Source organism: Arachis hypogaea, chromosome 3, assembly GCF_003086295.3.
Source record: "Arachis hypogaea cultivar Tifrunner chromosome 3, arahy.Tifrunner.gnm2.J5K5, whole genome shotgun sequence".
In the NCBI taxonomy this organism is placed as follows: Eukaryota; Viridiplantae; Streptophyta; class Magnoliopsida; order Fabales; family Fabaceae; genus Arachis; species Arachis hypogaea.
In genome coordinates, this window is record NC_092038.1 from 138,751,773 (window position 1) to 138,774,908 (window position 23,136).

Below are 23,136 nucleotides of genomic sequence, written 5' to 3' on the forward strand. Positions count from 1 at the left end.
TTATACTTTTAAGAATCAAAGTAAATTACGATTTTAATCATTTTTGTTTTTATTAAAAAATGGAAAATTAAAGTCCTATATTTATTAAATTATATCAATTATTAATAGTATTTTTTTTCTAAATGAAATTGCACAATCATAAACTTTAAATAAATAATTCTATGTATAATTATTTGATTTATTGGAAGCTAACTCTAGCTTTTCATTTTGAAGAGGAGGTAGATTTCATATCAACAAAAATGGTGGTGGATTGAAGTCATTGAAGTGGCGGCAAACTTGGCTGGTAAAGTTATATATTTTTTTTGTCTGAATAAATAATTTCTAACATTTTAGCAATCTTTATTTTAAAGTTTTTATTATGGGTGAGTACCGGTCGGTTTAGTTCGGGTTCATAGTAAAATTAGAATCGAACCGATCAAAATATAATTGGTTCGAATTTGTGTTTTTTTGTAAATGTATCCAAATTAAACCAAAACGATTAAGAACGGATTGGTTCGACTCGGGTAATTGGATACCTAATGACTTTGAAATTCATAAAAAAAAAACCAAATTTTTATCTTAAAAATTCAACAAGTACAATAAACATGTAATATCAATAGAAATAATCCAAACATGTTAAATACTAAATACATTAAAAACTAAACTCATTAAAATTCAAACATATTAGTAGTGAATAATCTTTGTCTAATGAAAAAGTCATATATATATTTTTTATTTAATTAATATATGATCGAGTTCGCGGGTTGGTTCGGGTTCCGCACCCCAGAACCGATACTCGAACCAATCACTAACAAAGACCATCGATTTAGTTCGAGTTGGACCCGATTACCCGTTAGTTTTAGAACCAATTTAATTGGTTCGGTTCGGATTCGAACGGATAATTGGGTACCCGCTACCCATGTTCACCCCTAGTTTTTATTAAATTAATTTTTCATATGAAGATATTGAAGATGATATCTGATGAAAATTGTTGAATAATTTAATATATTTGACTGAAGTATTTAATAAAACATACATTTACATCTTAATTATTTCATACAAATATAATGTGTTTTTTTTTTTGGGCAAGGCAAAATCTCGTTCTTAGTTTCTTTTTGGACAGAAAGCCCACTAAGCTTTTCTGGAAACAACAAAAAAGGTAGTAACTAGTAAGGAGTGCCAAAAAGGGAGGCAGATCAAAGAACGTTGACATTATGACCCAAAAAAAAAAAAGAACGTTGACAGGTTCAAACTTGAAAGGAGTTGGATCCGAAACCCAAGCACCCCCCAAAACCCAAGAAGCAACCCTCTCCTTTCTCTCCCTCCCTCCTTTCCATCGCATCGCATCGCACTAACCACGCTCTCTCTCTCTCTGCTCCCAACGCTAACTGCAATGTAAGTCTCCTCAATCAGATCTGTTCTCTTTGTACTTGATTCCTCCCATGGATCTGATCCTATGTTAATTTGTTGTTTTCTTATTTATTGACCTGCACTTAGGGCTGACGACGAACCCGTTGATCAAAAGAGATATCTCGAAGACTCTTGCAAACCAAAGTGTGTCAAACCATTACTTGAATATCAGGTATGGATTCCTTTATTTTTTTTGCTTTTTCTACAAGATGGCTTCTGGAATGGCAGAATAGATAGATTCAAAGATTTAGGACAAAATGGTAAAACACTACTAGGAAATGAAATGCTTATATTTTTTACTGCAATCTTATATGGTCATATGGATGATGTGAGTTGGTTATAAATTTTTACTGAACCGTATAATCTAGAAACAAACAAGAGATGCTACCATTCTTTCATTCTGTTCTTCAATTGTATTATTGCTTAGTAGAGAAAAAGTAATTCTCCAACTTGCTACAGGCATGTATCAAGAGGATTGATGGTGATGATTCCGGTCACAAACACTGCACTGGGCAATATTTTGATTACTGGTCATGTATTGATAAATGTGTAAGTATTACAGTTTATAAAGCAAACAACAACCATTTTGTTCTCTCTGAATACCAGTAATAAATCATCATGTTGCAATGCAGGTTGCGCCAAAGCTATTCCCCAAACTGAAGTAATGAGGGAAATTTTTTCAGTTGTTTTATCAAATACCTCCTGTTTACATCATTCACAAATAACAAAACTACCCGGACTTTATTCCCCTACAGTTATCATTGTGTTTAGTGTGAAATTTTGAAATCATGTTGAGCTTAGACTGTGATTAATAAGAACATTATGCGAAATTATTATACCTTTTAGATTCTGAAGGATGTATTCTGTCTTGAATTATTTGTTAATAAGTAGGGTGTTGATTGAAGAGCTTATATTGTTGGATTGATTTACTGTCCGACACGCACATTTGAATAGGAAAAATTTACCTTGCCCATATTTCTTGAGTGATCCATTTGCTGTTCTCCAAGGAATATTATGACAGAAAATATATGACTACTGAGGTCTGAGTCTGACGTGGGAACTAGCCACGTCCACGCCATTATTAAGTGTTTGTTGCAGCAAGATCCGAAGCTAAAAGGTAAAGGAAAGTTGTTGCTAACTATATGATTCAAGTTCAACGTAATTCAATACAAAGTGGTTCTGAAATGTAAGCATCTTTGTCTCATCGTAGAAGGGCATTACAATTTGTCAAAGCAAATCAGTTGGCTTAGTTTTAAACTTTTAATCCTACTCACATTACATTACGATCGTGCGCTGAATTTAGTTTAATTTTATAGTGAAACCAGTTTGATACTACAGCGTCTCTGTTCCCATACAACAATATTTTATTTTTTTAACGATTCACTTTCACTGGAAGTGGGTTGGATGGGTGACTTCCGTGAAGTGCAGCTAGATGATTTAACTGATTTGACTAAATTTTCGCTCATGTGAAGTCGACTGTACCTGAGTTTTTACTTTTTCATTTTTTTTTTCATTCAAAAAATTTGAGAAGAAAAATATAATAATAGAAAAATATAATTATAAAAAATTAACAAGAATAATGAAAGAAAAAATAAAAATTAAGTTGTATTCCTTGGTAGTGTCTCTGTGTCCTTCTTGTCAAGATAATATATTAGTTCAGTGTCTTTGGACACAATGTCTCTATCTATGTCTCATCTGTCAAACAAGACTTTGAGTATTAGACTTAATGAATTTTGATCCTCTAAATTTTAAATTTTACTTTAGAGGGTAAAATATCATTTCTCATCATTTATTTTGTTTTTTTTATCGGATGTCTCCAAAAGAACCTCATCATTTATTTTATAGATGAGACTAAAAAAAGATATGAAAAAAAAATTATTTAATAATAAAAAATTACACTTTATTTTCTAAAATAAAAATTTAAAATTTAAAAAATTCAAATTTCACTGTAAGCCGCACACAATCAGCACTACTCCGGTTACACGAAACTTCATGTTGCAAACAACGAACCGTAACAATGGTGCCGGTGCATACAAATTATCCACACTTGATTAAGGAAGGATACATTTCTTCCACTCAACCACGCTCTATCACCTGATTTTATAAAAGATTCTAATATGTTTTCACTCCTCCAATCATCAGTTGGAACAATACAGTCATACAGAGAAACAAATAAAACGAAGGAAAGTTGCTTCCGTTGACATAATTGTAACAAGATAAATGTTAGAGAATCTATATTTTTATTAATATTAATCAATATTTTAGTTCAAAAACTTATTTTTATATTATTATAATTTAAAATTTAGGATTTAAAATTTAATATTTAAATTTTTTAATTGGCCAAATGTTTGATAAAAATAATAAATGTTATTAATCATATAGTATTACTCTTGACTCTCGTAACAAAACTCCAAATTTAATTTAAAACAGCATCAGTTCTGTATAGACAATCAGACAATTGGAACCATTATTACTTTTACATCCATTATACACGTTAAATTAAATCATATTGAAAAGTTGACAATTCACATTTTTCTTTCCGTAATATGTATTCTAATTCCATAGGCATCAGCATCCAATTTGGTAACCAAGCCAAGCCCACTCACATGATGCACATAAACATACACTTTCTGAAGGTACATTAATGACAAGCATTTAAGCGTTGATCATTAGTTTTTATTCTTTCCAAATATATATAAAACAAGTTTAATTTTTATAACCTTATATATAATTTAAGGTCAAACAAAGAATTTAATGGTATGTCATTAATGATTCTTATTTCTCATGTTATTCTTTTTTTTTGTTTGGTACCTGTAAGAAGTCGTAAGTTCGACTCTTTCTATCTTTGATTAAAAAAAAAAAAGATGTGCTTCTCATTTAGTTCCAAGGAATAAAAGAGATATCTATTTTTTATTTTATTTTTCAATAGATACTGCCTGCCCCTATCATTTTTTTACCAATAATATTTGAGAAATAATAAAAAATTAATTTAAACAATTTAACAAATTATTTTATTCAATATTTATTAATTATCATTAGAATAATTGTATAATTTTAAATATTATATTTATAAAATAATTTTAGATATTGTCTTTCTAACCTTACTGATCATTTATTCTATATATATTTTATCTGAACTATTGGGGGTTGGAGTTTACTATTATATTACTAAATAAATTGAATTCCTTTAAAGTATATATGTTAGTGTAGTCCACTGTGTAATCCCACTAATCAAGTGCAAAGGTTAAGATGTAATTGGAAAGGCGCATAATGAATCAAATGTTTAATTATTTACTGAAACTAACACCTCTCTGATCTTGGCCTAACTAAGTAACTCAATTGAAAGAGGTAGCCACTATCATTCAAAACCTAATTATAATTAACGAGCAAGTTCAGGTGGTTGGGAGATGGAAGGGTTGAAACCAGTGATACTAATGGTGTTACTACAGATATTATATGCAGCGCTGAACGTGTTGTATAAGCTCGCTATATTTGATGGAATGAGCATGAGAGTGGCTTCTGCTTACCGTCTCATCTTTGCATCTGCTTTTACTCTCCCACTTGCTCTCTTCTTTGATAGGAACAACCCACCAAGAATTACCAGCAAGGTGCTTTTTATGGAATGTCTTTGTGGATTTTTCGGGTATATATATGCTTCTACCTACCTACACTCTTTTCTTATTATATGCTGCATTATATATTATGCTTATTTAAATCATCTGCAGCGGAAGTTTATTTCTCAACCTTTATTTTGCCGCCCTGTCTCTGTTGCCCGCGACGTTCATGTTGGCCATCAACAACCTTGCTCCGGCTGTCACCTTTGTTATGGCCATAATTTTCCGGTGTGTAGTATGCTTTATATATATATACACACCTTATTTATTTATTTTATTATTTTTTAATTTATAAAAAATAGGAGTGTCCAATTCGCAATTTCTAAGTGAGTACGAAAATAACTATGCCATTTAAATTATAGTTGGTTGCCATACACTTTATTTATTTATTTTTTAGTGTTGTCAACACATTTAATTTTGCATATTATTATTAGACAAATTGTACTGATAAATTGAAAACTCAAATTTATATTTCGGAAATTTAATTAGAATTTATTGGAAACTAAAGCTACTTTCGGAATTGATAACATCATTTTAATAATTTAAAAGTAGTTTACCAAGTGGTGAAAACTCAAGTGAAGTCGACTTCACGTAAAGTTGATATCTAAGAGCCGTTAGATGAAAATTTAGTCAAATCAGTCAAATCATTTAACGGTTCTCAAGTATCAACTTCACGTGAAGTCAACTTTACCTGAGTTTTTACCTTAGCAAGTATATAATAGTAATAATAATAGGAAAAGTCTAGGGACCAGCAACTTTAGAAAATTCTAGCCAGCATGTAACCAGTAAAGAAAAGTGAACCATTGGATAAAATTTTACACCAATCTCATACCATTAAAATCATCATTGACGGCTATTTAATGGCTACAAATCACAAAAATTACTCCTTAACACTCCTCGTAATAATAAAGTAGTTGGTTTTTGTAGTTTGGAAAAACTGAACTTGGGATCCGCAGCGGGAAAAGCGAAGGTACTAGGAACAGTAACTGGAATTACAGGGGCAATGGTGTTAAGCTTTTTCAGAGGTGTTGAAATTGATATTTGGTCCACACACATAGATCTCTTGCATCGTAATCATCCTCCACCACATGGTGAATATGCCAACAAACTCTTGGGTCTCACATATGCCATAGCAAGCTGCTGCTCCTTTTCTCTCTGGCTCAACATTCAGGTACGAATAATTGAACCAATTTGAATTGCTCAAGTGGTCAGCTCACTCGTCCACTCAAACATTTTGCAGGGTAAAATGAATGGTAAAGAATACCCAAGGCATCACACAGGGACAGCATTGATGTCCACAATGGGCGCAATACAGGCGACTGTTTTTGCTCTTTGTGTTGATAGGGATTGGACCCAATGGCGCCTTGGTTGGAACATAAGGCTTCTCACTGTGGCTTACGCGGTACGTATTTAACATCTATTAGGATTAATAACGAATTATATATGTTCATTAACATATAATTAATTGTCAGGGAATCGTAGCATCAGGTATAGTGATTATTATTACTGCGTGGTGCATAAAAGTGAGAGGCCCTCTATTTGCGTCTATTTTCAATCCTCTACAGCTTCTGCTTGTGGCTATTGTTGCTTCTTTGATTCTCAATGAGAATTTATATTTAGGAAGGTACATATATATATCAAACTCATCACACATTATATTTCTTCGCATTTCTCATTATTCACGAATTAATTAATAATTTATATGTAGTGTGGTTGGAGGAGTGGTGATTGTGATTGGCTTGTACACGGTGCTATGGGGAAAGAGCAAAGAAATTGAAGAGAAGCAGAGGATGGATGAGTTAATGAATAATAATAAAGGGTCCCAAGTTGTTGATGTTGATGTTGTTGTTAGGTCTCCGCAAATAGATGATCATCAAAGTGAACAACACAACAATATATAGTGACTGGTAGTGGATGTTCATCACTTCATCGTCATATCAAACTACCACTACTACTACGTAAGGACAATGCTGTTTCCATAATTCGTATGGAAACACACAATTATTCAACACAAAAGTCATGTCATCTCATCATCCCAACACACAAGAATTGCTGAATACGGAATATTTATTTACAGTTATTTTTATCTGAACTTAATAATGTAAATTTTTATATTTTTGTATTTTCTGTAGTCTAATGTGACACGTCATATTTTACTAGCTAGCTGCTAGAGAAGTGTTAGGGATTAGCAGTTTTTGTAATTTGTAGCCATCAAATAATCATTAATGATGATTTTAATAGTGTAAAATTTCATCTAATGACTCAATTTTTTTTATGGTTACATACTAGCCAAAATTTAATAAAGTTGTTAACCCCTAAACTTTTCCCTAACTGGTAAGGACATACATCACATTGTCTTATATTCGGTGCCATAGTATTCATATTTTATTAATGCATCTAAATAATATTATTTGTAGGATGACGTAAAAATATATTTACTTAAAAATAATAATTTAGGTGTAAATATATATTATATTAAATAATTTAGTTAAACATATTAAAATATAAGTAAATGACCACTTAATATTTGTGAATCTTAGTATTTGTACATATTAAAGTTCTACAGTACATTTACTTCATCATATAAAAAAAGAGAAAGTAATAGAGTTAATTTTTTATTTATACAGAGTAGTTGATTAAATATTGAATAGATGCACTCCACGTAGATAAGTAAAGAATACATTAGTTAAATTCATCATACTTTTAGATTGAAAATCTTACATTTAATGGAACAGCCGAATATGTATGTGTCATGTGTATGAGAAATATAAAAGTGTGCATTATGTTTCTTTGGCGATACTGCACTGTACGTAAACGTTAAAATTGGTTCATTTCTTTATTATATTTTTTTTTATATTAATGAAATTAACTTATAGCAAGTTTAATTATTAATTTATCTGTTAAATTAAAAGTTAATTAGAATTAACAATTTTTTTAAAAAAAATTATTATTTTTTAAGAATAATTATTAGGGTCATTTAGTTTTTATTTTTTATTATTTTTTAAAAAATATATTAACTAAATTTATTATGTAAAACTAAAAAATATTAATAATTTTAAATTGTTTTTATTTATAGAAATTAAATAGAAAATGTATTAATGATTAATGTATCATATAAATATATTTTAGAACAAAATTATTATTAAAAAAATTAATTAGTCTCACAAAATTAAATATCAAAAATTAAAATAAATATTATTTTTATTAACAGCTTCATAATTCTTCAAAAAAATGATCAAACTCAGCATTTACTAATTAATTAATTAAGTTGCCTATTATCTCTTGTTCATCGATCTTGCAAGTTGCATGCACATCTATCTCTATATATAGGACACGGGTTTTCTTTATATGAATTTAGTTACCATGTCCTTATGGCACATATTAAATTTACAAATTAAAAATTTTTTTTATTAAAAATATAAAAAATTAAAAATTTTAATATATTTATTTTATATTTTAAATAAAAATATTTAAATTTTTTTATTAATAATAAACTTATGATGTACCATAAAAATACATATTAACTATATTCTCTTTATATTTACTACTATAATTATGCACCAATATGATTATATAATCAAGATCTATATATTAAATAAAAAATGATATATACACACGAAATTAAATATTATTTTTTTTACTAAAGATAAAAAATCTTAAAATAATCATAATCTCTTAGATGATGAATATAAAATAATTATGTCATTTAAATTATAATTTATTGGTAAAATTAAATATTAAATTAATTATAATGTATGTATGTATATTTATTGTTCAACTTATATTTTATGTATATTTTATATTTTAATATATATTTTATATTAATTATTAATATAATAATTAATTTTTTATGTACACATAATAACAATCATGTCAGATATAAACAAAAAATTAATTATTAAATCAGTTATTTTTATAAAAATATTAAAAATAAAATATATATTAAAATAAATTAATATTATATATATTTATATACAAATATATAATAATAAAATTTTTAGTATGTTTATAATATTTTTTATTTAAAAAATATAAAATGTAAATGAATAAAATCATATTTCGTCAAAGCTATGCTTAGTCAGGCCACACATACGACAATACACATTTAAATGATAAAAATGAGTGGAAATTAAAGTTACTTTTTGCACTGCAAATTATAATATTGTATTTAATTCACGATCATTGTTATAGAGCTTGGAAAAAATTGAATCTGGGAGCAACACTAGGAAAGGCCAAAGTGTTAGGAACTACAAGTGTAATTGGTGGGGGCAATGGTGTTGACTTTCTACAAATTGATATTTTTCCATTATTTTATTTCCCATCAACCTTGAATTTGCATCCACATCAGAACCGCATGAAGCTGATTATTAATTCTGCCAGTCAATTACATTGTTGGGACTTGAGAGTTCTATCTATGTGCTAGTGCCAGTGCTATTCACGTAACATTTCTTTAAATTATATTTGCTAGTAAAGACTAAGATCTTCGAATTATGTCTATTAGAGAGATGAGAGATGGGTAAAATAAATTTAAGATGAGAGAATTATAAAAATAAAAGTACTTATTAATTTAATTATCCTCCCCCAAGGTAAGTGAAAAAAGAAATGAAGGAAGGAATAATAAAAGTATAATAATTTTGAGCGTTGTTTAATTTCCTCAAAGAAACTCTAATAATACGAAAGTGCAAGTATTCTGTAGACGTATCCACTAGCCGCTATACATCATTGAAATAAATGAAGTTAAGACTTTGCATTGCGTAATGCATAATGTATAATAATGGGCAACAAGATAAGTGGCAAAATTAAACCATTGGTTTAATTAGGTAGTTTATTAAGATCGAAGATTTCTTATTTATGCACAATTTCTATTCTCTCACGTATGTATGTGTGGGAATCTATGGAGAATATGATATCTGCTCTCTAATAATAAGCACTAATAAATTCTGTATGTCTTGTATATATATATGGTGGGTGATGACTGATGACAAGATCATTTGAAGAATGGGATATATGCTCTATTGCTCTCAATCAACAAACCATCATAATCTGATGTGAAGTGTCTGCTTTCTGTGGGACAACGGACAAATTCAAATAACAAATTAATGTGAAAATTTAAGTGCACTGCAAACTTAATAGTTTTGAAAATTGTTAAATAATTTAATAAGTTTGACTAAATTATTATTTATCAGTTTTCAACTATTAACTTTATATAAAAATTGTACTTAAATTTTCATATTTTATTTTTTTTATATTTCTACTATTTTCATTTAACTACTACTTTTTTAATAGTCTAATTATTAAATGTTTGATTAAGTAAATAGGATTTTGTTGAACTACTACGGAAAAAAAAACAAAAGTCCGTTTTTTAATTTTAGTGGTATTTTTTAATAATGTAAAAATTTGGTGCATTTTTTTATATACCACAAATCTGAGGATCAAACTTGTTTTTTATTATTTTAAAAATTTTTAAATATACAAATATGACCCTCAAATTTATATTCTAATATTAATTTTTTTTTAAACATACTAATTGAATTCTCTTATTTACTTTACAGGGGAAAAAAATTATTTCATCGATCAATTTGTATAATATAAAATTTGACTGGTCTGATTTGTTATTTAAAAGAAAAAAATAAAATAAATCTATATTAAAAAAAAAACACACCAATTAACCATGATATAAACACATAATTTTTTTCATTTCTAAAAAAATGTAACAAATTTTAATTTAATAAAATATGTATCATTTTAACCAATCTCTTTTTGTCAAATATACTAGTGACAGTAGTAGGATGGCAAATGAAATGATGAAGCAGTAGTACTAAAGCATAGCCTCGCCCACCGGGGAAGGACTTATTGGCGAAGTTAGTTCATGATTCATGAGTGGTGGTACATAAATTAGAAATAAAATAAATTAAGTCACTAGAATTACATGAATGTTTAAAATGTGAAGTCATTTTGAGGAAACTTTGATTTCAGCCCCCAAATGAGTGTATCTCCAATAATAATGTTAGCATATACGCACAACACATTAATTATTATTATTTATGTACAAGTATAGTAGTGCAGCATATAGTATATAGAAACCGTGGCCGTTAAATCCGCATATAAATATCCATACATACTAACAGCGCGCTAATAAGTAATAATCAAGTGAATTAATAATTAATTGTTGAGTTGCAGGATGGTGTTGTTGCAAGGGTTGAAGCCAATAATGCTCATGGTGTTGGTGCAGATAACATTTGTGGTGGTGAATGTGTTGTACAAGATGGCCATTAATGATGGAATGAGCATGAGAGTTGCTACTGCTTATCGCCTCATCTTTGCTTCCGCCTTCACTCTCCCCGTTGCTCTCATTTTTGATACCAACAACAACAATAAACCCAAGATTACTCCAAGGGTGCTTCTTTTGGAATTTCTTTGTGGATTATTTGGGTATGCATCTTCATCCTATCATCTCTCATTTTTCATTCACCTTTAAGTATATATAACCAACAATATTTTTGAACAATTTGTGAACAATGTGAATTAATAGGGTTAAAAGAGTAAATTAATCTTAAATTTATTTAGTAGCATTAAATTAGGATGTAGTGTATTTTTATTTGATTGGTGGTTATTCATGTTGTCCAAGATGTTCATTGTTTACCTATCAGTTCTCATATTAGACGCCAATTTTACATGTAACGTACAATGTTGCTTGCCGCAGGGGAACTTTATTTCTGAACTTTTACTTCGCGGCATTGGCTTTGATGCCAGCAACGTTTGTGTTGGCCATCCTTAATCTTTGTCCAGCTGTCACCTTCATCATGGCCATAACCTCAGGGTACGTACGCTAGCTACTATATATACTCCATGCAATATGCATCATCTTATTGATTTTTATTTATACATAGTTTGGAAAAGTTGAATTTGGGAGCAGCAGCAGGGAAGGCCAAAGTAATAGGAACAATAACCGGAATCAGTGGTGCAATGGTGTTGACGTTTTACAAAGGCAAACAAATTGATACATGGTCTTCTTCTTCCCGTATCAACCTCTTGCATCATGTACATGGCCGTGATTATGGTAACAAATTCTTGGGTTTTTCATATGCAACTGCAAGCTGCTGCTCTTTTGCATTGTGGCTCAACATTCAGGCTAAGTTGAATCAAGAATTCCCCAGGCACCACACAGGCACAGCTCTTATGTGCACTATGGCCGCATTACAATCCACTCTCTTTGCTCTCTCTCTTGATAGGGATTGGGCCTCCCAATGGAAGCTTGCTTGGAATATCAGGCTCCTCACTGTCGCTTATTCGGTACCTTCTGCCTTCCTCAAAATTTGTCTTATTTAAAATTCATTAATTGTTTTTTTTTTTGTTGATTCTTTTTGTTTCGTACTGGAATTGCAGGGAATTGTGACGTCTGGAATTGTGGTTAATATTATTGCATGGTGCGTGCATATGAGAGGCCCTCTATTTTGCTCTGTTTTCAATCCTCTGCAGCTTGTGCTTGTGGCCATAGCTGCTTCCTTCTTGTTGAATGAGAATTTATATTTAGGAAGGTACATACTATGAATTAATATATGCTATTTCATGATTTTATTGTTACCTAAGTTTACTAATTTAATTGTAACTTTGACACTTACTCATAGTGTGATTGGAGGAGTGTTGATAGTGATTGGGCTATACACAGTGCTTTGGGGGAACAGCAGAGAAACCAAACACAAGATTCAGATTCACACTCAGTTATCAGAAGAAATCACAAGAGATCCTCTTCAAGTTATTGTTATGTCCCCGCAGAAACAACAACAAAACTCATCATCAAATTCAGAATTGCCCTCCTCATAATAATGGGGGAAATAAAACGCGTTACTCTTTAGTAGTATAGGTTGTGTTTTTGTATTCCCCTTTTAACTGGATAATCCTTTTACACTTTTTTTTTGGTTCATGGTTTTGGTGTTTCAAATATATTGCAACTAATGATCCCACTTTGATTTCTTTGGCCAGTTCCACTAATTTAATTATTGACTTTTCAATGGTTATAATTTGGTATTTTAAATTTAAAAAAATGCACTAATGTAATCTCTCGTGTATTTTTTGTTATCGAAGCTCAACGCTATTGATGACGTGGTTCAAACCTTGCTACGCTATACACATTAAAACAACGTTGTATGTGTTTTGACACTAAAAAAGCCATTGAACGATGTCGAGGGTTATGACAAAGAACTTAATTATGACAAGATTGTTCAAATCCTCATATTACGTCGTTTAATGCATTTTTTTAACGTCAAAATACATAGATATTGTTTTAATATATTCAATGTGATAAGGTTTAAACTACGTCATTAACAATATTGAGTTATAGTGATAGAAAATATACGAACAACTATATTAGTGCATTTTTTTAAATATGAGGAATCAAATTATCAATTAAAAAGTAAAAAATTAAATTAATGCAACTCGCTAATCTTAAAAACCAAAGTAGGGGGTTTAATCCAACTCTCACTCATAGAGTCATAGTAACTAGTAAGGAGAACATTATTGTACACTGTTACTCTGTATCAGCTAGCTTGTGTAAAAATATATGAGAAATCATGTATTTATAACTAAAACAGATATGATTATAATATATTAAAACAAAATGCAACAATAACAAAGTCTGGGTGGTGTAGTTGGTTATCACGCTAGTCTCACACACTAGAGGTCCCTGGTTCGAACCCGGGCTCAGACATCTTTCTTGTTGAAGATTTTTGTTTCTCTTTTTCTTGGGAGGTTTCTTTTGTTTGAAATGAATATATACCATTTGTATACAAGAGTGGCCTTTAATCATGTTGTATAGATAAAAATATTGAAATTAATCTACTATGCTCCATCTTCAAACATCATCTTTCATGTCAATGCATATGCACAAGAAAGAAAGAACAAAGATAACATTGTATAGCACATATTATAATATGAATGAGGGAGGGGACCAAAGGAACACACGTACGTACATTGTTGTGCAGTTTCTGGGAAGATTCAAGAAAGGTGTGAATGAGTTATGACCAGAAATCAGCACATACGATACGTATACGAATACAGATACGGGATAGGGCGGTGTCAAAGTCAGACTCTCAGGTAATTAACTAATACTCATAAGTACTGAATGAGTAATAACTCAAATAGTATAGTCTCAATGAGTAATAGTTCAAATAGTATAGTCTCTCCATACTCAATTAAGAAGTTGCGGGTTCGAGTCTCATATCTTTGATAAAAAAAAAAAAAAACTAATACTCATAAATCATAATACAAACCATCCCTTTGACCCTTTGGCTTTGAAAAAAAAAATCATGACCCTCGTGTCACCAAAGGAGTGGATCCTCTCCAATGAAAAAAAAATTGGATAGTATCTAGTGTTCAATCTAATCATTTATTGCTCTCTCTTATTTATTTCTGGTCCACTCATAAAATCAAAGATGAGAAATTACACTGTATTCTATCAATTATTAAAAAAATTGGAGAAGATCCTTTCCCCATCACCACACCACATACATATTAACATACACATATTTATTTTAATTATTCAACAAAATTATTCTCTACAATTTATGCTTCATTCCCTCACTACTAGTTTATAGTAAATTTAGATTAACAGTATCTACCATATATCCCACTTAAATTCTCCATGCTTACTAGGTGTCATCTGTGAATAATAATGAACAATAAATTTTAGTGTACAAGTACCACTAATTTTAGTATATAGATCAATCATAAAAAATTGTATACATTATTTACTATCAGGATATTTTCTAGACTAATTAATTGCACTGAAAAAATGGTGCAATAACAGTAATCAGTTTGACCATTTTAGCAAGGGATCCTGGTTTATTTGCTCTTTTTTGGATAGATTGCGTAAGTTTCAAGTAATTAAATAAATAATTATACATGTTTATATTTATATATTCTTTTTGTTACAGATCGATATTATATTGTTCACAACTCAAAAATGTAACTATTAAGCAAAGTTTCACTGAAATAAAATAATAACAAATCCAAAACCCGTTGGAGAACACCTCATCTTGCCCTCTAAGCAAGCATGTACTTTAGAACTTAAATTTTTAGATTACTACAATATTGAAAATTTGCACTCACTACTATGATGAATACACAATTAAAAGAAAATAAGTGATTAGTTGACAATCATGCATAGCAGTTCTATGATTTGTTCTAAAAAAGAATTGCAGATGATTCATCCGAAGGAAGACAAGAGAAAAGTCAAATGGCATTTAATGCTGGACACCAACTAGTTATGTCCAAAATAATATGTTCTACTATATTCTCTTTACAGTTCACAGTTGTAATCCATAAATAAATATGTATTTTTATATTTCAAGGAAAAATAAAATTTCATGCTCACTAGAAAAAGTTACATAAAATAAAATTTATGATAAATTCATGTAATGTAAAGCCCAAAGATATATTTTTCAATAAATTTTTTTACATTACATACTTTAACAAAGGCAAATCTAGGAAAAGAAAGAAAAGGAAAATTGAGAAGAGGTTTTGATTAAACATAAATTATTGAAAACCCTTTTGGTTGGTGAAGTAGATTTAATGCAGCTTTGGAGTCCGGGTATCTCAGAGACACAGAGCAAAGAGTCTTGAGAAGAAGACTTTAGCTGTAGCATCTTATTAATTTAATCTTAGCCTTCTTTTTAACACCAAACACACACATAAAAGGTTGAGTCTTTTTGCTTTATTGAATCTCTCTGATGCATAAAGGGGACACTTTTTTTTTTTTTTTCTTTATTTGTATTCAGCTGTAGATTTCATCTCTTGTTAAGTAGTGCTTGTGCTTCAGCTCCTCCAGATCTCTCCAATTTGGGTATGTTCTCCTTTGAGTTGCAACTTTGTTTTGTCATCTTGTTTTTGTTGATCTTGTACAAGTTTGCTGGGTTTGGGTTTTGAAGTAAAATGAAGGGCATGAAAATGGGTACAATCTTAAACAAGATTGTGGTTTTTTTTAGGTTTTCCCCCTATTTTAAGTACCCAATTTCTGACATTTTCTTATGGTTTTGCAGTTAAAGGGTGGCTTGTGGTCTAGCTTGGATTAGTTGTTAAGTTTTGAAAGTGAGTCTCTTTTCCCTTCTTTGTTTCACATGCCCTTTTCTTCTGCCTCTTCCTGATTTAGAAACTGCTTGTGCTTTGAGCTTAGGTAAGTAGAGAAGAGGAAAATTAAGATGAAAGGTTCTCATTAATTTTTATTTTTAACATTTTAAAGTCCTGCATTAGACCTTTCCTGAATAATTGATCTTTTCTGCTTAGTATTTTATCCTGTGTAAAATGCATTTCGGAACTGAATTAGAATATATAAATAAACTTCTAAATGGCACAAGTTTTGTAGCACTTTTGTTGCTCTATGTGCAGCCATTTTATCATCTTGTTAATGATAATGCCCTCTTGGATTATCCTTTACAATGTCTGCTACTCATCAAATAACAAACCTTGATTCCCTTGTTAACTAAACCGACTTCACAAATTTTGGATACCTGTGTGTTTTGATTTATCATTATGAACTTATGATTGTGTGGATGCTTAATATATAGTCAACCTCACTCAGTGGAACAAGACTTTGTATTTAGTGAGTAATTGGTATATGGAAAAGATGAAGAATAACAACAATGTTGATACATGGCAGTGTCACTGTTGAACCGAAACTTTCCTTTTATGGGTTTGACAGGTATATGCTCACAGTGGTCAGATATAGTCCATCACTATATATATATAATTCTATATTTGGGGTACGAGCGAAGAATGTCGTTCCGAAGCATAGTTCGAGATGTGAGGGGTAGTTTCGGGAGCTTGTCTATGAGGAGTTTTGATGTTAGGCTCACTGGCCATCATAGAGGAAAATCTCATGGGTCTGTACAAGATTTGCATGACCAGCCTTTTGTTGTTCAAAGTAGTTGCTGGGCTAGCTTGCCCCCGGAATTATTATATGATGTCATTAAAAGACTCGAGGAGAGCGAGAGCACATGGCCTGCTCGAAAGCATGTTGTTGCATGTGCTGCAGTATGCAGGTCCTGGAGGAGTATGTGCAAGGAAATTGTGAAGAGTCCAGAGTTCTGTGGCAAACTCACGTTTCCTGTGTCCTTGAAGCAGGTTAGTTTTGTTGTTTGTTTTTCTATAGCAGATTGTCTCACTTTGGTGAACTAATCTATCACTCATCCATGATATATTTGTTTGAAGCACCATAATAATTTTTCTTGTTTTCCCTTCTTCATTGATCTTTCAGCCAGGACCACGTGATGGAATGGTTCAATGTTTTATCAAAAGAGATAAATCAAGTTTAACGTACCGCCTATTCCTTTGTCTCAGCCCTGGTAAGCCTTCTTCTGTATAGTGCTATCTATGACTATTTAGGTCAAACAGTTGATGTGATTGATATAGATATAACTTAAAGAATGATCCTTACTTGATATAAATGTGACTCTGCAAATGTTGATACCCGTTGTCTATGTTCATATTTTGCATCGATAAAAGGGGGAAGTATGTAATACTATTGTATGTGCAGTTGATATTTTGCAACTTAGGAATTTTATGTTATGTATTCAAATTTCAAGTTATGGATGTTATTATCTACTTAGCTAGGAATTAGGTGTTTGTTAATGCTTATTAATGGTGTTAAATGCTAATTTATGCATGTATCGATAGTCATGATTTTGCTGTCATGATACCACTCATCCCATGAGCTTAAGCTGATAGGAGGAGACAACATGAATGATTATATCTCTAATAACCAGCTAGCTAGTTTGATAGCACCTATTAGTTACATTATTTTATGCCTATATTATTTTTTATGAAGTACTACAAGTTTCATTGGGTTGTTGACCAGCTGGGATTATAAAAACGATCTTTTCTACAAATTGCATGTGAAACTTTTTTGAAGTTATTAAATACTTTGTGGAGTTAGATTATTCTGTTAGAGTATGGTATAAATTGTTTCTCTCTATCATTAGTTGCTATCATCAATCTGTCTGTCACTGCATAATATATGGTAATAAATCAGAATGTGATATTTCTAACCTTGTCCCATGATTTTTGCAGCTTTGCTAGTTGAAAATGGGAAATTCCTCCTTTCTGCCAAGAGGACGAGGAGAACAACTTACACAGAGTATGTCATTTCAATGGATGCTGGCAACATATCTAGATCAAGTAGCACTTACATTGGGAAGCTGAGGTGGGTTTACTGCTTGAAAATCTTTATTATTCTTGTCCATCATCTTCGATATTATAAGTTTATAACTATTAAAAGTACTATGCTTTAAGAGAAGCATGACAACTTCTAACTCCCAGAAGTATAAGTTGAAATTCATGATCATACAATCTGTAAGCTTAAATTGATCATAATGTATAAGCAAATATCACCATTTTGGGCTCTTCTTGCCTCCCATTGTTTTATTTTTAAGGAGATGTCACTAGAAATATCTGTTCTATTTCATGACTTTGTATTCTCACTTCTTTTAATTTGCAACACCAGATCGAACTTTCTTGGCACAAAATTCATCATATATGATACACAGCCTCCATACACTGGTGCCCATGTAGCAGCTCCAGGGGTTGGGAGAACAAGCCGGAGATTTTATTCCAAGAAGGTTTCACCCAAGGTCCCATCTGGGAGTTACAACATAGCTCAGGTGACATATGAATTGAATGTGCTTGGCACAAGAGGCCCCAGGAAGATGCATTGTGTTATGCATTCAATACCAATGTCAGCACTTGATGTGGGTGGCAGCGTTCCTGGTCAACCAGAGCTTCTTCCTCGCGCCTTAGAGGACTCATTCCGAAGCATCTCCTTTTCGAAGTCCCTAGATCGCTCTATCGAGTTCAGCAGTGCTCGATTCTCTGAGATTGGGGGATCCTCCAACGAAGACTTAGATGACAAGACAAGGCCCTTGGTCCTGAAAAACAAGCCTCCAAGATGGCATGAACAATTACAATGTTGGTGTCTTAATTTCCGGGGAAGGGTAACAGTTGCATCTGTAAAAAACTTTCAGCTCATTGCTGCAATGCCGCCACCTGCCAGTGTGCCAACGCCATCTCAGCCGGCTCCCCCGGAGCATGACAAGGTAATTCTGCAGTTCGGCAAAGTCGGAAAAGATATGTTCACAATGGATTATAGGTATCCACTATCTGCATTCCAGGCTTTTGCAATATGCTTGAGCAGCTTTGACACCAAATTGGCTTGTGAATAAATCTTGGAGCAGAGAACAGTGATCCTACCATCTCTTTGTATTTGTCAATTTCATTTGTTACCAGCTTCATCAGAATAGGCAATTACTATTGTATTAATCATTTTAACTGTAGCAAGTCCTTGATGTAACAATGTTTAAGAACATTTTTAACTTTTAATGTTGTTCTATGTATCCTTACTCAGTTCCAGCAATGTATCATGTAACAGATTTTAGGTGCTCAATTGTGTTTTTTAAGAGGTTATTACTTATTAGTACCCCACAAAGCAAATTATTAGTACCGGAACTCTGCTGAGTCATTTTCTGGCCATGTTGGTTGCAGTTGCAGCTATCAATTCAATTCAATTCAATTATGATTTGCTGCTAAGATGAGTTGGAACAGGTTGTGGATATATGTGGCTATTATCAGCTCTCAAATTTAATCAACTGAAATCATATATAATCCTTTCTAAGCACAGTTGGTATTATAATTTTATGTTTATATTGAGTTTATTAAAGGTTCAGCTGATAATTTATATTTATTTAAAATATATATATATAAGGCTGAAATTTTGTGACAAATTTGTGGCTGGACTTCTTTATTACCAAAGGACTTCACCATCTACACTTTTCTTTATTAGATATTCAATGAACATTTCTCCTTTAATTTTGGTTCACGTGATATTCAAGGTAACAAGTAGTGATCTGTGTCAATTAAGTGTTATTATTTTCTAATGGCCTCTTTAGAAAACTATTAATTCATTCATATGAATTTTTCACGGAATAAATTAGATGGAAAGTTACCACACTAAAGGAAAAGAGATATTTGATCAATGCTTGCAAATTTCATTCTCATCGTACATTTGATATTTTGGAATGATAAATTAGGGTTATTCGTCATTTACTTAAATTAAATTTCATGAATGTGATGTGAAACTATAGTTGGCAAGAAGCTATGAACAATAACATGGACTAATTAAGTTAGAAAAAAAATAGAATTAAATAATAATTGAATTTCTGAATTAACTAAATTGTCAAACGTTACATGACCCAATTAAAAATCTTGGAACTTCCAGTACACAAAACGTTCAAAGTTTCAAACTACAACATTCAATTAAAATTTTTTATATCCAAAAAAGTACTTGAGTTTATTATTGGTTATTTTTAATAAAAATACAACAATAATATTTAAAAAAATTCCAAACAGAGTACAAAAATTCTGCAAAGCATAAAAATATAAACAAAATATCATAAGTATATAACCCAACAAAATAAAAATAAATAAAAAAACACAGCCGTAAGTAACCTGAAAAAACACAAATAAATAGCACGTTGCCAAACAAAAATCCTCTTTTATTCTTAGTTTCTTACACACATTTTTTTAAAAAAATTATACCTTAAAAAAATGTTGTCATGTCAGTTGTCTCGCCAATAATATTCTGATTTTACATTGCCCTCTTGTCTGTCCTTCTCTTCCCTTCAACTGGCGTGAACTGAACCAAAGCGAGGGGCTTTGGTCCTTCGCTAGGGTTTTGGAATTCGCCATTTTCCCTTTTCTGCAATTCTACGCTTCCTATGATCACCCTTTTCAATCCACAAGCCTCCCATGATCTTCTTTGCTTCCGGTCTACGCTTTTCAACTGCAAAGGTACTTCCTTTATTCCGCATGTTTTTTGAAAAGCTTTCTTACATGCAGTTCATGCACTTTTCTTCTTTTTAACCTAACTGGATGATATTCTATGAAATCTTTCTCTTATTGAAGATTGTCTGAATATGGGTTATGTGGGTATATAAAAATTTTGATTTTTTGGGCACTGGGTCAGATATAAAAGTCTGTTTTTCTAGTTGGGTTTTGGTAGCTATTGAATTTGAGTTGGTGTTTGGAGGTGATTAGTGTCATGTGATTGAAAGCTGAGGTCTTTTCTTTTTTGGGGTTTGAATTCCATGATTGGAATTTGGTTGATCTGTTTATTCGGATCGATGTTTTGATAAGTGTAACGATTTTGATTGGATTGAGGGAGAATTGTGTTAGACTGTTGAACAACTTACATTCTTTGAGTCTAGTTCCTTTCGGGATACAAACGTTAATGCAGTTGTTTTTGATAGGTTATATGTGATCTCTTTGGTTCTGGTCCAGTGTATTGAGGTGTTTCAGAGGTTTCCCTCTGAAATCTAGTCAGCAACTATGCCTTCAACAGATAATCAGAGCCCCTCATCGTCATTCTCCTCGTTTGGCCGCTCAATATTTGGTGTCAGGCAGGAACAGGTTCATTCTGTTGATGCAGGCCACGAATCCGACTCCTGTAATTTAGAGCTTGGATCATTCCAAAGGCGGGTTACAGATCGATTTCAGGACCTCTCTGGGGCGAGTAATGATGAATTGCTCTCAATTGATTGGGTTCAGAAGCTATTGGGTGTATTCATCTGCTGCCATGAGGAATTCAGGACTATTCTGTTGAATAATAAAGAGCAGGTTTCAAAACCCCCCTTAGATCGTTTGATTTCTGAATTCTTTGAGAAGTCAGTGAAGGCGCTTGATATTTGTAATGCAAGCCGTGATGGGGTTGAGAAGATTCGTACATGGCAAAAGCATCTGGATATTGTGCTTTCTGCCTTGGGTTCGAATAAGAGAGCATTGAATGAAGGCCAGTTCCGGAGGGCAAGAAAGGCACTGATGGATTTAGCATTGGCAATGCTCGAGGAGAAAGACTCTGGATCAGTTTTTTCGCAACGTAATAGATCTTTTGGGCGTCATAACTCGAGCAAGGATCAACACTCGGCAGGGCATTCACGATCGCAGTCATGGAGTGTCTCTCGATCATGGTCTGCTGCTAAGCAACTCCAGTCCATTGCAAGCAACCTTGTTCCACCTCGTGGGAATGAGATTTCTGCTACAAGAGGACTTGCAGTTCCTGTTTATACAATGAATTGTATTCTCTTGTTTGTTTTGTGGACCCTTGTTGCGGCAATTCCCTGCCAGGACAGGGGTCTAAACATTCACTTTTCAGTCTCGCGGCAATTTTCCTGGAGTGTGCCGGTTAACTCCCTCTATGAACGGATCATGGAGGAGTCAAAGAAGCGGGATCGCCGGAACTCAAATGGATTGTTGAAGGAGATATATCGAGTTGAGCTATGTACCCGTCACTTGACAGACTTGGTGGATTCACCTCAGTTTCCCTTGACAGAGGATCAGGAAATGGAAATTGAACAGGACATGAAGGAGCTCACTCATGTTTGTGAAGCTTTTAGTGCTGGACTGGATCCACTGGAGCGCCAAGTGAGGGAGGGATTCCGGAAGATTATGACGTGCCGAACTGAGGGTCTTGATTACCTTGGCTCATCAAGCTATGCAGATCAATGAAAATGTTGGATTGTTGAGCTTACCAGATGTACAAATTTGCGGAACATGTATATTTTTACATCTTGCCAGCTTTTTGGGGAGGAGGAAGAATGAGTAGACGAGCTTAGTTGATAAATCATTTAGCTTCCTTGTTTTGCATTGTATTTATATATAAGAAAACATAATCACTTCATAAATATTTTATGGTTCCGTGGCTTAAAAGATATATTTATATATAGCAAGTATTTTCTGACACTTATGTGAGTAAATTTCTAATGCCGAAGGTTCTGTCTGAATGATTTCCTGTTGCTAAGGTTTAGGTTGAAGTTATTAAATAGAGTTTAAAATTTTCATTTGAATGCCTGTATTATGTAAGTTGCATGTTATGTTTCTATTCTCAATGAACTGAATGTGTTGCTTATTCATAAGAAGAATGTATGATGCCTTAAACTAACATCAGCTCGTGTTTGTGAAAATGGAGACAGCCGATAGATTAAATAGAATTTATTCTGTGTTCCATTGAGGCATGACACATGTGCATTGTGCAATGTGTTCAGATTTAATAATTTGTTTTCAGAAGAAAATTTCTTTCAACAAAATGTTATTA

The 23,136-nt window shown here is 32.0% G+C and overlaps 5 protein-coding genes and 1 non-coding gene across 7 annotated transcripts; all 6 read left to right on the forward strand.

Annotated features, from left to right (window-relative positions):
• Window positions 1–1,192: 1,192 nt before the first annotated feature.
• Window positions 1,193–2,362, forward strand: LOC112734487 (cytochrome b-c1 complex subunit 6-1, mitochondrial). Its single transcript, XM_025783822.3, has 4 exons — window positions 1,193–1,374; window positions 1,477–1,561; window positions 1,849–1,938; window positions 2,022–2,362. Coding segments are annotated over exons 1-4 (210 nt in total). The 5' UTR covers window positions 1,193–1,372; the 3' UTR covers window positions 2,055–2,362.
• Window positions 2,363–4,581: 2,219 nt separating this feature from the next.
• LOC112734486 (WAT1-related protein At1g25270) lies at window positions 4,582–7,251 on the forward strand. The gene is made up of 6 exons (XM_025783820.3): window positions 4,582–5,032; window positions 5,115–5,231; window positions 5,931–6,174; window positions 6,244–6,405; window positions 6,476–6,627; window positions 6,712–7,251. Exons 1-6 carry the CDS (start codon window positions 4,797–4,799, stop codon window positions 6,902–6,904), a joined length of 1,104 nt encoding a protein of 367 aa, XP_025639605.1. The 5' UTR covers window positions 4,582–4,796; the 3' UTR covers window positions 6,905–7,251.
• A 3,845-nt stretch (window positions 7,252–11,096) lies between these two features.
• LOC112734488 (WAT1-related protein At1g25270) lies at window positions 11,097–12,977 on the forward strand. The gene is made up of 5 exons (XM_025783825.2): window positions 11,097–11,435; window positions 11,707–11,823; window positions 11,894–12,296; window positions 12,390–12,541; window positions 12,632–12,977. Exons 1-5 carry the CDS (start codon window positions 11,185–11,187, stop codon window positions 12,825–12,827), a joined length of 1,119 nt encoding a protein of 372 aa, XP_025639610.2. The 5' UTR covers window positions 11,097–11,184; the 3' UTR covers window positions 12,828–12,977.
• Window positions 12,978–13,636: 659 nt separating this feature from the next.
• Window positions 13,637–13,710, forward strand: TRNAV-CAC (transfer RNA valine (anticodon CAC)). Its single transcript has one exon. It is a non-coding gene; the product is annotated as a tRNA-Val (tRNA).
• A 1,234-nt stretch (window positions 13,711–14,944) lies between these two features.
• LOC112734489 (tubby-like F-box protein 8) lies at window positions 14,945–19,434 on the forward strand. Of its 2 annotated transcripts, XM_025783827.3 has the most exons (7): window positions 15,268–15,639; window positions 15,779–15,843; window positions 16,040–16,088; window positions 16,699–17,120; window positions 17,254–17,341; window positions 18,066–18,198; window positions 18,499–19,434. In XM_025783827.3, the coding sequence occupies exons 4-7, from the start codon at window positions 16,773–16,775 to the stop codon at window positions 19,211–19,213; spliced, it is 1,284 nt and encodes a 427-aa protein (XP_025639612.1). In that variant the 5' UTR covers window positions 15,268–15,639; window positions 15,779–15,843; window positions 16,040–16,088; window positions 16,699–16,772; the 3' UTR covers window positions 19,214–19,434. The 2 variants fall into 2 exon arrangements, with proteins under 2 accessions (XP_025639611.1, XP_025639612.1); XM_025783826.3 differs by having other exon boundaries at window positions 14,945–15,843.
• Window positions 19,435–20,472: 1,038 nt separating this feature from the next.
• On the forward strand, window positions 20,473–22,784 carry LOC112734490 (protein BYPASS1-LIKE). Its single transcript, XM_025783828.3, has 2 exons — window positions 20,473–20,837; window positions 21,296–22,784. The coding sequence occupies exon 2, from the start codon at window positions 21,375–21,377 to the stop codon at window positions 22,548–22,550; it is 1,176 nt and encodes a 391-aa protein (XP_025639613.1). The 5' UTR covers window positions 20,473–20,837; window positions 21,296–21,374; the 3' UTR covers window positions 22,551–22,784.
• The last annotated feature ends 352 nt before the right edge of the window (window positions 22,785–23,136 follow it).

Excerpts from the sequence above, each read along its gene's own strand:
- LOC112734487 (XM_025783822.3), top strand. Across the intron at positions 1,562-1,848 it reads AACCATTACTTGAATATCAG|GCATGTATCAAGAGGATTGA; the intron begins GTATGGATTCCT and ends AACTTGCTACAG. Across the intron at positions 1,939-2,021 it reads GGTCATGTATTGATAAATGT|GTTGCGCCAAAGCTATTCCC; the intron begins GTAAGTATTACA and ends GTTGCAATGCAG.
- LOC112734486 (XM_025783820.3), top strand. The coding sequence starts at position 4,797 with ATGGAAGGGTTGAAACCAGTGATACTAATGGTGTTACTACAGATATTA. Across the intron at positions 6,175-6,243 it reads CTCTCTGGCTCAACATTCAG|GGTAAAATGAATGGTAAAGA; the intron begins GTACGAATAATT and ends AACATTTTGCAG. Across the intron at positions 6,628-6,711 it reads GAGAATTTATATTTAGGAAG|TGTGGTTGGAGGAGTGGTGA; the intron begins GTACATATATAT and ends ATTTATATGTAG.
- LOC112734488 (XM_025783825.2), top strand. The coding sequence starts at position 11,185 with ATGGTGTTGTTGCAAGGGTTGAAGCCAATAATGCTCATGGTGTTGGTG. Across the intron at positions 11,824-11,893 it reads ATCATGGCCATAACCTCAGG|TTTGGAAAAGTTGAATTTGG; the intron begins GTACGTACGCTA and ends ATTTATACATAG. Across the intron at positions 12,297-12,389 it reads TCCTCACTGTCGCTTATTCG|GGAATTGTGACGTCTGGAAT; the intron begins GTACCTTCTGCC and ends CTGGAATTGCAG.
- LOC112734489 (XM_025783826.3), top strand. The coding sequence starts at position 16,773 with ATGTCGTTCCGAAGCATAGTTCGAGATGTGAGGGGTAGTTTCGGGAGC. Across the intron at positions 17,121-17,253 it reads TTCCTGTGTCCTTGAAGCAG|CCAGGACCACGTGATGGAAT; the intron begins GTTAGTTTTGTT and ends TTGATCTTTCAG. Across the intron at positions 17,342-18,065 it reads ATTCCTTTGTCTCAGCCCTG|CTTTGCTAGTTGAAAATGGG; the intron begins GTAAGCCTTCTT and ends TGATTTTTGCAG.
- LOC112734490 (XM_025783828.3), top strand. The coding sequence starts at position 21,375 with ATGCCTTCAACAGATAATCAGAGCCCCTCATCGTCATTCTCCTCGTTT.